The 14,958-nt window shown below is 40.3% G+C and overlaps 1 protein-coding gene across 2 annotated transcripts in view; it reads left to right on the top strand.

Moving 5' to 3' along the window:
• Positions 1 to 14,435: 14,435 nt before the first annotated feature.
• Positions 14,436 to 14,958, top strand: part of reps2 (RALBP1 associated Eps domain containing 2) — an 80,516-nt gene continuing 79,993 nt past the window's right edge. The window contains exon 1 of one of the 2 annotated variants that reach the window (XM_079803508.1): positions 14,436 to 14,739. In XM_079803508.1, the coding sequence (XP_079659634.1) occupies positions 14,560 to 14,739 (180 nt within the window). In that variant the 5' untranslated portion in view covers positions 14,436 to 14,559. The remainder of the gene's footprint in view (positions 14,740 to 14,958) is intronic. The other variant, XM_079803507.1, reaches the window with a different exon arrangement.

Raw genomic sequence — 14,958 nt, 5'->3', positions numbered from 1 at the left:
CAGAGTGAGAGAGAGAGAGAGAGAGACAGAACAAACACCATATATTCACATTTAGTCTGTAAACTGTCAGATGAGAACATAAATGTAAATTTAAAAGGAGAGCTGCGTGCTTGGCTGGCTTGGATTGTTTCTGCTGTGAAATAATAAAGTGAAATAGTGTGGGAGTGCGTAAACAGCTCTCCTGTTTGCACTTAGGTCTGTGAGCGCATATGAATGTAAATGGGCATGATTTCTCTTTATCATAACAACAGATGTGCCTGAGCTGACCTGCGTTGTTTTCATCCCCTCGCTGTGTTTTTCTTCCGTAATAATACCTGGCTTCTCATCTCAATATGTAAACACGGCAAACACCGGCTGTTTACAGCTGTAAGACGTGTGATATCAACATGAATCTGAACGTCTTTTTGACTTGTGACTTTCTTCTGATTGTTTAAAGTTGCATTGTTTTGTTTCTATGACGCCTTTCCGAATATGTCATCGGTAACAGCACTTCAAAGTGATGCATACTCGCGTAGGTTGGGTCAGACATGGGTCGTTTCTGAAAAATACAAGAGAAATCAGTTCTCAGATGAAGGCTGTTTTTTCTGTGAATCCCCGATGATTGAAACAAAAGCGCTTCTTCTGCATCTTTCCGTTGCTTGTTGAGATGAAAGCATTTCCTACAAGACCAGAAAAAGACACATCAGACAAGAAAAGAAGTTTGATGGTTAACCATCTTCTCACACTGCAAGATGAGGAAACGTTCAATGCAGTTAATTTGTCACCTAATAGAGAGACCAGGTTTACTCATTTATCGTCATACCTCAAGTTTCATATTTTAGGGTCTATTTAAAAAAAGAAATGAATACTACTCAGCTGATAGGACTATGGAAAGTAAAATAATGGCAAATGTATTTGAAACACAAAAGCTTGTTGAATTGCACTAATTGAAAAAAAAAATAACCATGCTTGTATTTTAAAGGTACACTATGTAACTTTTCCATCCGCTAGAGTTTGCCTGTTCAAAACAAAGGCGTAGTTTAGAGTTTAGATTCTCTGCCCGATCCCGAGCCCGATCTTTCCCCGGCACGATCCTCGGGCCGGGTCGGGCCGGGCCCTTGATCAAGCGTTTGTGTTTTTTAGTCATTACTTTATTAGCCTAATTGGGTGGGCAGAAAGCTATGCCATAATCAGAAATAATATTTTTAGCAAAGTAAGAACTAATACTACAACTAAGAAACAAATGTGTACAAAGTTGCACAAGTCAGGATTAGTCTAAAGATGCGTGTTAAACTCACAGCATATGCAGTGATGAAAAGTGCAGGACCGCTCTGAGACGCCAGTCATGAGCTCGCGTGAACACTGCGCTTTGCTTAGCCTATTTCTTTTCATTTCCAATTGTTTCGTTTAAAAGTGGACATTTCAAGCTTTCTATACACATATTTATCATGTTTGGGAGGTAAGTAGCTGCTGAGTTTGGGTTTATTTATGAGTCGCTCTCCAGTTCATGTGCAATGAAAGTGATCGCTCCCGCGCCTCCATGTCACGATTGTTGTCTGCTATAGCCTATTCGCTTTTTATTTATTAAATCCAAGCAATTGGCTGATGAAACATTGATTCAAATTAAGATAAAACTTAATATTAAACAAAATATAACCACCAAAATCCTTTCTGACCCATTCGCATCTTTGCGCTTATCATAATCAGATGAAATTTAAAAATAACATTATATTATTTAAACATAAATATGAACAAAAAAAAAAAACATTGTTTAATGGCTACAACAAGTATAGTAGATGTCATGTCTGAGCTGGATTTGAGCGAACATCATTTTACCGGTGAACGTTTCATGAACGCACGCCTGTATAGAGTGGATTATTGAGGGGAGCGTCACACTGGTCCGCTTTGCTCATTACATGCTCGTTCTCATCAGAACGCCCACGTATTAAACAATGGTCAGGTTTAAATTGGGCTCGGGCTCATAATTACAGTTAATGTGCCGGACCGGGCTGGGCTCGGACACAACGTGCTCGGGTAGGGTCGGGTTTGTTTTTTTGAGCACGATCTAAGCTCTAGCGTAGTTTGATGACACCACGTTTGAGCGTAGAATCTTGGGACATGTGGTCTTCACCTCACAACTGGTGGAAAAGAATCGGGATAGAATCGCAAAGCCCAACGTCCCGGGGCTATGTGTTTTTCAGACGGGCTACCAAAACAGCCCATCGGCAGGCCGGTGATACATCTTAAATAGTGAAAAACATTCCTTTCTTGAGCGTGTGCACGGTTGGCGGTTATATTCACTGATCAGGCCGGCCAAGTAATACAAAAATAACATTCCAATCAATCGCGGGTGGATGAGAGATGAATCATTGTGTTTGTTTGATAAAGATATTTTTCGAGCCCTGTGAACGTTTCTCCAGACGCTTTCAAAACAATTCCCACATGTACTGAGGGGAGATGAAGCTCATTAAATATGCAAAGCTTATCCAATCCTAGCTGTGGGCGTTTACTTCCAAGTCTTCAGTGCGGCACGCCCATCAAAACCGAGCGTTATTCAGAGAGCCTCAAAATCAAGGCAGAAAATAGCCTATTACTTATTCATTATGATGTTTCTGAATGTAAAAACCACGCAAACGTCTTGACCTCAGACAACAGTATAAAAAATTGTTAAAAGCCAGTTCATGACACCTTTAAAGGTCCCATGGCATGCCATTTTTCTATTATTTTATAATGTTTCCTGAGGTGTACTTATATTGTTAGTATGACTTTTACATCATAAAATGTCATAATTTAGAAATAAAAGGCATTTTTTCAATACTGCTGTTTGCCCTGTGGCTGAATGCCCTGCTTCAAGAGGCGTGTCTGCTGTGAGACTTCAGTAAAAACGCCCACTGTTGTGATTGGCTGACATCTTTGTATTTTAAATGAGCGGAGGGGGCGTGGTTTAACTTGGTCTACGAGGCACGAGCAGGCACGAGCTGCTGCCAGAGAGACGGATGGACCTGAGTTCACTTCACATCAGTTCTCAGCATGTCTGAACTGTTTTAGTTACAGCATATACTTTAGGTTATTAGTCTATTTCTAGTCGGAGGGACTGTCACTCATGTCAGAAAGTTAGTAACTTTAGTAAATTATGGATCAGCGCTGACTGGAGACGCGAACCGTTTAGAACGATTCAGTCCGAATTGGTGAACTGATTCGGTTCACTAAAAAGAACCGGTTCAAAAGAAAGATCGTTCGCGAACCGGACATCACTAATGTACCAGAGACTGAGCTCAGCGATTGCTAACAAAGTTATTTATAGTACCTACTGAGTTATGAGAGCGCTGTCAGTCAGCGCGAGTTTATTGTGTTTGTATCTGAGAGTTCTGAATAAACACGAGTCCCAGTCACACCGAATCCGTCTTCATCATTATTACCAACTTTGTAACACATGCAAAGTACCATTACAGCTGTCGAGATGAACGAGTTAAAAGTAAGTGTTGATAATAGCATTATTTTTAAAATAAAATAAAAGCGTCAGTGACGCGCGTTGAGTACACAGCGCAAACAAAGACACAACAGCAGTAATCGAATGTAATCCAGTTTATTGTGGGGCTAGGCTGGCTAGCCCGGAAATGCTCACGCTTACCCCCCTTCTGCTTAATCTCACGCCGCGTTTGGTGCCTCCGCTGTGGGCCAGATGCAGTACTGGGGGTCGGGGATGTTGAAGGCCAACGGCCAGTGCAGCCCGAGCTTCGGCGTGTGTGAGGCCGATGTTGAGCAGAAACTCATGACTGTATGCACATTTTAGAACCGATAGACGCGACGAGGACGTACAAAAACACTGACTCACAAGATAGAAAACACCGTTCTGTCTGGAGAGAGAGAAGCCGCTGCGTGTGCACGAATAATAAATAATTAGCTACACATCAGAAATGACTGATCACAGATCAGAAGGAACTGAAAAAAGACTTCTGTTTTCATTTGTACATCCAAACACTGAGAAACTGCCAGCATTCACTCGTTCACATGGAATGATCTCTCCAGCGTTTGCATGGGCGTGCCAGATTCTCTGGGCGGAGGAAAGGGAGGTAACCGTTCCTGCTTGGACGTCAAACCAGGAGACTTCAGGATTGGCTCGTCTGGCCTGTCATTTTCTCAAAGGCAGAGAGAGACAGCCAGAACTCGGGTTTACACCGATCAACATTTCTATCCACTTGGGGACAATATTCAGGCTAGGGGAACTCATATTAATGTTGAAAAACCTCATAAAATGAAAATTTCATGCCATGGGACCTTTAAATTTCTGCTTTTGAGGTCTGAAAAAGATAGGACATAAGGCGTTAGAACAACAGTAGGATGAGTAATAGATGGCTTTATTTTCATTTCAGGGTGAACTATCCCTTTAATACCAGTGTTAATTTTGACAGCAAATTTTATTTAGTTTTAGTCATAGTCTTTTGACTAAAATGTCATTTAGTTTTAGTCATATTTTAGTCACCTGAATTGTTTTTAGTTTTAGTCTAGTTTTAGTCGAATAAATATACAGTAGATTTAGTCTCCTAAAATCTAATGAGTTTAGTTCAATTGTAATACATTAAGCATTTAAGCATTACATAACCGACTGTCACTTGAACTGACATTTTGACATCATTTTGTTTTTGACATTAAAAATACGCGAAAGAGCTCAATTCACTTTTTTGTTTGTTTTTTAAAAACATCTAGATTTAGATTTAGAAGCTTTATTGTCATTGCAGTACAACGAAATTATAATGCCCATCTGATCAGTGAGAACACAAACACACATAGCAAAAGACAATGAAAACCATAACATTTTAAGTTAAATAAATAACACTAAGTGAATAATCATCTATAAAAGTAATCACATAACATGTTAAAGGTCCCATGGCATGAAATTTTCATTTTATGAGGTATTTCAACATTAATATGAGTTCCCCTAGCCTGAATATTGTCCCCAAGTGGATAGAAATGTTGATCGGTGTAAAACCGAGTTCTGGCTGTCTTTCTCTGCCTTTGAGAAAATGACAGGCCAGACGAGCCAATCCTGAAGTCTCCTGGTTTGACGTCCAAGCAGGAACGGTTTCCTCCCTTTCCCCCACCCAGAGAATCTGGCACGCCCATGCAAACACTCGAGATCATTAACGTTACTTGTGAACGAGTGAACACTGGCAGTTTCTCAGTGTTTGGATGTACAAATGAAAACAGAAGTCTTTCTTCAGTTCCTTCTGATCTGTGATCATTGATTTCTTATGTGTAGCTTATTATTTATTATTTGTGGACACGCAGCGGCTTCTCTCTCTCCCGACAGAACAGTGTTTTCGTGTTTTCTATCTTGTGAGTCAGTGTTTTTGTACGTCCTTGTCGCGTCTATCTGTTCTAAAATGTGCATACAGTCTTTTCTGTTTAACATCAGCAGTCACATCTTTAGAGATAAACTTCACACACGCCGAAGCTCGGCCTCCAACATCCCCGACCCCCAGTACTGCATCTGGCCCACAGCGGAGGCACCAAACGCGGCGTGAGATTAAGCAGAAGGAGGGTAAGCGTGAGCATATCTGGGCTAGGCTAGCCAGCTTTCCCCACAATAAACTGGATAACATACTGCTGTTGTGTCTTTGTTTGCGCTGTGTAACGTTACTCAATGCGCGTCACTGACGCTATTTATATGATTGGAACATATCTAGAAATAATGCTATACTCAACACTTACTAACTCGTTCATCTCGCTGTAATGGTACATTGCATGTGTTACAAAGTAGAATAATGATGAAGACGGAGTCGGTGTGACTGGGACTCGTGTTTATTCAGAACTCTCAGATACAAACACAATAAACTCGCGCTGACTGACAGCGCTCTCATAACTCAGTAGTTACTATAAATAACTTTGTTAGCAATCGCTTCGTCTCCGTGATGTCCGGTTCACGAACGAATCATTCTTTTGAATCGGTTCTTTTTAGTGAACCGAACCAGTTCACCAAATCGGACTGAATCGTTCTAAACGGTTCGCGTCTCGAGTCAGCGCTGATCCATAATTTACTAAAGTTACTAACTTTCTGACATGAGTGACAGCCCCTCCGACTAGAAATAAACTAATAACCTGAAGTATATGCTGTAACAGTTCACCCTGAACTGAGACATGCTGAGAGAACTGATGAGAAGTGAACACAGGTCCATCCGTCTCTCTGGCAGACTCGTGCCTGCTCGTGCCTCGTTAAACCACGCCCCCTCCGCTCATTTAAAATGCAAAGATGTCAGCCAATCACAACAGTGGGCGTTTTTACTGAAGTCTCACAGCAGACACGCCTCTTGAAGCAGGGCATTCAGCCACAGGGCAAACAGCAGTATAGAAAAAATGCCTTTTATTTCTAAATTATGACATTTTATGATGTAAAAATCATACTAATAATATAAGTACACCTCAGAAAACACTATAAAATAATAGAAAAATGCCATGCCATGGGACCTTTAAAAGATATATTGGTGTATTACACCTTAAAAAATATTGCATGTTAAGAATAAAATAGACAATATTAATTTTTGTCCCCGTTCAGAGTCCTTATGGCCCATGGATAGTAACTGTTTTTTAGTCTATTTGTCCTACTTTTTAGACTCCTGTATCTCCTCCCAGAAGGCAGGAGGCTAAACAGTCCATGTCCAGGGTGGGTGTCATCCTTTATTATATTGCGGGCTCCGTGGAGACACCTGCTATATAGTCTATATAGTTTTTATAACTTTGTATTTCTGTTTTAGTTAGTAGGCCATATCAGGTTAAGCTAAAGCTTCAAATAAGTTTTTTAATTTCAGTTAACATTTATTTAATTTCAACTAATGACGACTTTTTTAGTGGTTTTTGTTAACTATTATACTTTATTGAATATGTGTCAAATACTGATCTTTCCTCCTGACTATGAATTAAATGGGAATTCAATTAAATACAGTTTATTGTGTAACCAAAAACGAATATATAATGTGTGACTTTTAATTAAAAACAAGCTCGAAATACACATTGACTCTTATTTTGAAATGTCTGCGCCTCTATTGCAGTTGCAGGATCTCATTCAAGTTCAGATGAGGGAGATAAAATATGCATTGTTACAACCATCTAAAACATATTACTATATAAACATCGTAAAGTAAACATTGTCATTATTCATCAGCATTAGTTCATAAACAATTGCCTGGCATAAATGTGTGTTATTGATTGATTGTGAGCCGGTCTGGAGCGCTGGATTGGAGATGCCTGAGCCTGTAGAACAGCGGTTAGATCAGCACGTTCAAATCAAATGTGCGCATCTGTTACACAGGACATCAGTTCTGACTGGATCTCTTCCCTAATCGTCCCTCCCTAACATTTTTGTCTCGTTTTTATTTGTTGACTAAAATGAAAGTTGATTTTCGTCATAGTTTTTGTCATCCAACACTAATTTTTATTTAGTTATCGTCTCGTTTTCGTCAGTGAAAAAAGGTCGTTGACGAAAATTATTTGTCAACGAAATTAACACTGATTAATACCTTTTCACAATAATACTGTTTTTAACTGTATTCTGGTCAAAGAAATGCAGCCTTGGTGAGCAAAAGAGACCTCTTTAAAAACAAAACAAAAACCTTACCAAAACTATTTAAACACTACCATTCAAAAGTTTGAGGTCGGTGTTTATATACTTTTTAAGTATTAGATAAAGGCAAATATTGTAACTTGCCGTAAGAACATTGAAATAAATCATTTGCTTAATCTGTATTTTGTCATGAAAAAATAAACAACCTTACGACAAGATAAATGTACTTAATAAGCAAAATAGCACCAGATATTAAGTTTTCAGAGAATGTTTTTTTCCTCTTAAAAGCACAAACTTCACAAAATTTTGTTACATTTAAGCTTAAAACAAGAAACAACACTGCCAACAGGGTAAAAAAAACTAATTCAAGATATGTGAAAACAAGACAATTTTGCTACTCATGGAAATGTATCTTATTTTCCAGAGGTTTAATTAGATTTTTTGCATATATTTAAAAAAAACAAAGTTTTAAATTGCTTTGCAGGGATTCTGCTGTGTGCTTCATAGGATTTTCCACTACTTTTTTCCACATCAGCAGATTCCAAACAGAATATAAAGTCATGCGAGATGCTCCCTTTAGAAGAATGAAGCTGTTAGATAAGTGTCTGTCACATATAAATGTCATAAAATGTCACGCTTTGCTAACTGAGTGAACTATTGTTCACACGAGAGTACCTTCATCAACTCGTCCTTTATAGTGGGGCAGATCAATCTTCCGGAAGGTTCTTTCATAGAAACATGAACTACTTTCATAGATGTATTAACTCGAGCAAAGTCCAAGATGACCTGAGGAGGAGAGAAATACTGTATGGCCACGTTTCATTGATTACATGTTATTCTAACAATGGCAGCCAAATATTCATAATTCATTGATTCTCCCTACTACTAAATCTACTACTAAAATCGCACGCCCACTGCTTATGTTCAGAAGCTCTTCCTGGTTTGTTGAATCGCACACACAGACCAGCCACTAGTCATGAGTCTATCACTGAATACTGAGACCCACACAGCATTTGATCACTGATTTACAGCAATCATTTCATTTTTAACAAGTGTTTTCTCAACAATGCAGCATTGCATACACTTTGGTTCTTTTTTTCTACCCACAATAGTTTTTGTGTTAAGCAGATCCTGGGTCTGACGTAACAACCCAGTGTTTGGGTAGTTTTTGTGTAACACAGATCCTGGGTCAGACGTAACAACCCAGTGTTTGGGTAGTTTTTGTGTTACGCAGATCCTGGGTCAGACGTAACAACCCAGTGTTTGGGTAGTTTTTGTGTTACGCAGATCCTGGGTCTGACGTAACAACCCAGTGTTTGGGTAGTTTTTGTGTTACGCAGATCCTGGGTCAGACGTAACAACCCAGTGTTTGGGTAGTTTTTGTGTTACGCAGATCCTGGGTCTGACGTAACAACCCAGTGTTTGGGTAGTTTTTGTGTTACGCAGATCCTGGGTCTGACGTAACAACCCAGTGTTTGGGTAGATTTGTGTTACGCAGATCCTGGGTCAGACGTAACAACCCAGTGTTTGGGTAGTTTTTGTGTTACGCAGATCCTGGGTCAGACGTAACAACCCAGTGTTTGGGTAGATTTGTGTTACGCAGATCCTGGGTCAGACGTAACAACCCAGTGTTTGGGTAGTTTTTGTGTTACACAGATCCTGGGTCAGACGTAACAACCCAGTGTTTGGGTAGTTTTTGTGTTACACAGATCCTGGGTCAGACGTAACAACCCAGTGTTTGGGTAGTTTTTGTGTTACGCAGATCCTGGGTCAGACGTAACAACCCAGTGTTTGGGTAGTTTTTGTGTAACACAGATCCTGGGTCAGACGTAACAACCCAGTGTTTGGGTAGTTTTTGTGTTACGCAGATCCTGGGTCAGACGTAACAACCCAGTGTTTGGGTAGTTTTTGTGTTACGCAGATCCTGGGTCAGACGTAACAACCCAGTGTTTGGGTAGTTTTTGTGTTATGCAGATCCTGGGTCAGACGTAACAACCCAGTGTTTGGGTAGATTTGTGTTACGCAGATCCTGGGTCAGACGTAACAACCCAGTGTTTGGGTAGTTTTTGTGTTACGCAGATCCTGGGTCAGACGTAACAACCCAGTGTTTGGGTAGTTTTTGTGTTACGCAGATCCTGGGTCAGACGTAACAACCCAGTGTTTGGGTAGTTTTTGTGTTACGCAGATCCTGGGTCAGACGTAACAACCCAGTGTTTGGTTAGTTTTTGTGTTACGCAGATCCTGGGTCAGACGTAACAACCCAGTGTTTGGGTAGTTTTTGTGTTACGCAGATCCTGGGTCTGACGTAACAACCCAGTGTTTGGGTAGTTTTTGTGTTATGCAGATCCTGGGTCAGACGTAACAACCCAGTGTTTGGGTAGTTTTTGTGTTATGCAGATCCTGGGTCTGACGTAACAACCCAGTGTTTGGGTAGTTTTTGTGTTATGCAGATCCTGGGTCTGACGTAACAACCCAGTGTTTGGGTAGGTTTTGTGTTATGCAGATCCTGGGTCAGACGTAACAAGCCAGTGTTTGGGTAGTTTTTGTGTTACGCAGATCCTGGGTCAGACGTAACAACCCAGTGTTTGGGTAGTTTTTGTGTTACGCAGATCCTGGGTCAGACGTAACAAGCCAGTGTTTGGTTAGTTTTTGTGTAACACAGATCCTGGGTCAGACGTAACAACCCAGTGTTTGGGTAGTTTTTGTGTTACGCAGATCCTGGGTCAGACGTAACAACCCAGTGTTTGGGTAGTTTTTGTGTTACGCAGATCCTGGGTCTGACGTAACAACCCAGTGTTTGGGTAGTTTTTGTGTTATGCAGATCCTGGGTCAGACGTAACAACCCAGTGTTTGAGTAGATTTGTGTTACGCAGATCCTGGGTCAGACGTAACAACCCAGTGTTTGGTTAGTTTTTGTGTTACGCAGATCCTGGGTCAGACGTAACAACCCAGTGTTTGGGTAGTTTTTGTGTTACGCAGATCCTGGGTCTGACGTAACAACCCAGTGTTTGGGTAGTTTTTGTGTTATGCAGATCCTGGGTCAGACGTAACAACCCAGTGTTTGGGTAGTTTTTGTGTTATGCAGATCCTGGGTCTGACGTAACAACCCAGTGTTTGGGTAGTTTTTGTGTTATGCAGATCCTGGGTCTGACGTAACAACCCAGTGTTTGGGTAGGTTTTGTGTTATGCAGATCCTGGGTCAGACGTAACAAGCCAGTGTTTGGGTAGTTTTTGTGTTACGCAGATCCTGGGTCAGACGTAACAACCCAGTGTTTGGGTAGTTTTTGTGTTACGCAGATCCTGGGTCAGACGTAACAAGCCAGTGTTTGGTTAGTTTTTGTGTAACACAGATCCTGGGTCAGACGTAACAACCCAGTGTTTGGGTAGTTTTTGTGTAACTCAGATCCTGGGTCAGACGTAACAACCCAGTGTTTGGGTAGTTTTTGTGTTACGCAGATCCTGGGTCAGACGTAACAACCCAGTGTTTGGGTAGTTTTTGTGTTACGCAGATCCTGGGTCAGACGTAACAACCCAGTGTTTGGGTAGTTTTTGTGTTACGCAGATCCTGGGTCAGACGTAACAACCCAGTGTTTGGGTAGTTTTTGTGTTACGCAGATCCTGGGTCAGACGTAACAACCCAGTGTTTGGGTAGTTTTTGTGTTACGCAGATCCTGGGTCTGACGTAACAACCCAGTGTTTGGGTAGTTTTTGTGTTATGCAGATCCTGGGTCAGACGTAACAACCCAGTGTTTGGGTAGTTTTTGTGTTATGCAGATCCTGGGTCTGACGTAACAACCCAGTGTTTGGGTAGTTTTTGTGTTACGCAGATCCTGGGTCTGACGTAACAACCCAGTGTTTGGGTAGTTTTTGTGTTATGCAGATCCTGGGTCAGACGTAACAAGCCAGTGTTTGGGTAGTTTTTGTGTTACGCAGATCCTGGGTCTGACGTAACAACCCAGTGTTTGGGTAGTTTTTGTGTTATGCAGATCCTGGGTCTGACGTAACAACCCAGTGTTTGGGTAGTTTTTGTGTTACGCAGATCCTGGGTCAGACGTAACAAGCCAGTGTTTGGTTAGTTTTTGTGTAACACAGATCCTGGGTCAGACGTAACAACCCAGTGTTTGGGTTGTTTTTGTGTTACGCAGATCCTGGGTCAGACGTAACAAGCCAGTGTTTGGGTAGTTTTTGTGTAACACAGATCCTGGGTCAGACGTAACAAGCCAGTGTTTGGGTAGTTTTTGTGTTACGCAGATCCTGGGTCAGACGTAACAAGCCAGTGTTTGGGTAGTTTTTGTGTAACACAGATCCTGGGTCAGACGTAACAACCCAGTGTTTGGGTAGTTTTTGTGTAACACAGATCCTGGGTCAGACGTAACAACCCAGGGGTTGAGTTATTTACCACAGGCTTCAGGAGAGAGCAATGCAGCTCCGTCAAATTGGTGCATGTCTTTGGTAAAATACAGGTTTATGTATATTTTATTTTATCTTTAAATCCATTATTGTGCTGTATATCATTTCATTTTGTGCAAAGCAACATGGGCCAATGTGAGTCACCTAGGAGTGTGACGTCTGTCTTTTCATGTGATGGAAATGCCTGATGCCTTGCATTAAATTTTTATGATTTTACTCAAAAATATACAGAATATAAATACTTATTATGATGTTAAATTATGTTCTCAGAGCTGTACACTGATTGTTTATGGACAGGTTATGGAGTCACCGCATATTTCGTCTACGAGAGAAAAGCTGAGCGATGGTCTGAAGTTAGAAGTTCCCCCACTGAACATGAGACAACAGGGACTGATCGATTACACTTGAATTACTTCTAAAGGTTTAATTCTTACTTCTAATATTTGTTAAACAAGCTTAAATGTTGGCAATATTTATTAAAAACTGTATAAAATATGCTATAGGCTACTGTAAAATATGTTCGAAAATAAAGGAATTGTCATGCCAAACAGTGGTTGTGTCAAATATTTTTTAGAAAAGTTTAAGTCTGTGTAATTATTGTACAAAGTAAAAAAAAATAGAAGCTAGTAAAAACAAAACAACCCATTATGCTGGGCTAAATCAACAACCCAATTTGCTGGGTAAAATTAACCCATAATAATAGCCATGAATATTTAAATCTGTTGCATTGCACAGGTAGTTTAAGACTGGATTATGTTTTGTAAAAATTTACTGTAAGGGAATACTAATATTTTATATGTTTTAAAAGCTATTACAATAATGAAAATATGACATGTTTTTGGTGAGTTTATAATGTAATACATTTCTCATCGTGTAAACATGTTTATTACATGATGAGCTCAAGATTTTATTACATTTGAAGAACATAATTTACATTATGAACATTTTATTACAATAATAATGTAATACTTTTTACATTATGTGCAGTTATTACATTGAGTTTTCTACCCCTTGTCAATTTTTTTTAAAGGATTCCAATTAGAAACCTGTACAGGATTCCATTTAGAATTTCTATCATATTTTGGAACCGTTCCTACAGGATTCCGTTAGGAATTGTCTTATAGGATATTTATGTCTTTTCCTACAAGATTATTATCTGATTCCTATAGGATTCTGTGGACATAAATATCCTGTAGGATCATTTCTACAGGATTTTAATGGGATCCAATTGGGCCTCTCTCACACACTAACACACACACACACACACACACACACACACACACACACACACACACACACACACACACACACACACACACACACACACACACACACACACACACACACACACACACACACACACACACACACACACACACACACACACACTTACTTTTGTATCAAAAGTGATAAGACTTTTCAGTTTTATGGACGTCACCATCTTTAATATTGATTTCTGCTATGGTTAGCTACTGGTAAGAGAATACGCGTTTGACTTCTGACAGACGCCATCCAGACACTGTGTGAACAGGACATTTCGAGACTCCTGCAAGTAAATGTGGTGGTCAATCCCAAAAAACAGACAGTGTGAACGTAGCCAGTTGTGAGTTACCAGAAATAAAATGTGGCTGATTTGCTCGTTTTGACAGGTTCAGTTCTTCTGGTGTGGCCTGTGAAGTGTCTGTTCTGTTGATCAAGGACACAACGATGAACATTTCATTAGCAGAACAGATCATCATTCATCACTATTCTTGAGTTCATTTACCCGACACAAGATGGCAGTGAAGATCTAATGGATTCAGATTTAAAGGCAAGTTGATTCATCCAAAATATTCAAAATATCTATGATCTGTTCACCATTTAATGTGTCAGAAATGCACGTCAGATACATATAGATTAATGCAGTTTTCTATTTGGAATTACACACTCTCTTTCAAGTTGAAATAAACAAAAATTAAATAAATAAACTGCAGATAAGTAGATAAACAAATGCCTCATGCAATTTTTAAAATGTTTTTTCTTCTTCATAATATTAAATATTTCCAATTAAAAGCAAATGTAAATAAAAATATTTGATAAACATATAAAATGTTAAATAATGTAAAAGTCTTTAAATATTGAATATGAAATGTAACATTTGTAAATAGGCTTTAAATGCAACTCTTGAATACAAATTGAAATATCAATGAAATAAGCGATATGAAAATAAATATTAAATCTAATAGGCTAGTCTAAATAAATCGTAATCTTCGAAAACTAAATCTTAGTTTTGAAGTAAGTGCATTGCAACTTTTGTTAAATTTAAATAGTGTAAATATTTACTTTTAAAGTCTTGAATCTACATCTTGAATATAAATTAAATATCTATGTAATTATTCAATATTACCACTAAACATGTGCAGGGAGGGTTTTGTGTGGTTGTGTGGCGCCTCTGTGCGGTCGGATGTGGAAGTGAGAGCGATTTAGCAAATCTTCGTGTGAGTTCACAGCCCTTTAATATGTGCCTGTACTAGAGCACCGCAGAGCGGACGCGCCTCCCTCCCTCCCTCCGTCACAGGGCCACGGAGAGGCCGTACGTCTGGACGCCCGGCGTCTGCGGCTCGCGCTCGGGGATGGATCAGGGATCCGCCGCGGGCACCGGAGGGACCTTCATTTCCCTGAGCGACAGTGAGCAGAGATGTTACTCCGGACTGTACGCGCTCTGTCAGCCCGACAGCAGCGGCAAACCGGCGGCGGGGAAAGTAGCGGAGCTGTTCAGGGCGTCACAGCTGCCGGCCGAGACGCTGCACCAGGTGAGTTCACGCGGATTTCACCGCCGCCCCTGAACGCGCGTTTCGTGGACGCCCTGGGAGTCTGCGCGCGCTTGGATATGATATATATACCGTGTCTGAATGTACAGTACAGTATATTGCAGTGTGTTCAGGAAAGAGTGAAGTTGAGGGACCTGCTTGTGCTCGAAGCTCATGTGTACAGTGATGGTATCAGATGGCAAGACAATAGTACTCAAATAT

The sequence above is a fragment of the Gobio gobio genome (assembly GCF_949357685.1).
Source record: "Gobio gobio genome assembly, chromosome: 21".
NCBI classification, from domain to species: domain Eukaryota; kingdom Metazoa; phylum Chordata; class Actinopteri; order Cypriniformes; family Gobionidae; genus Gobio; species Gobio gobio.
The sequence above is the reverse complement of the archived record's forward strand: the minus strand, read 5'-3'. Positions and strand labels throughout refer to the sequence as shown.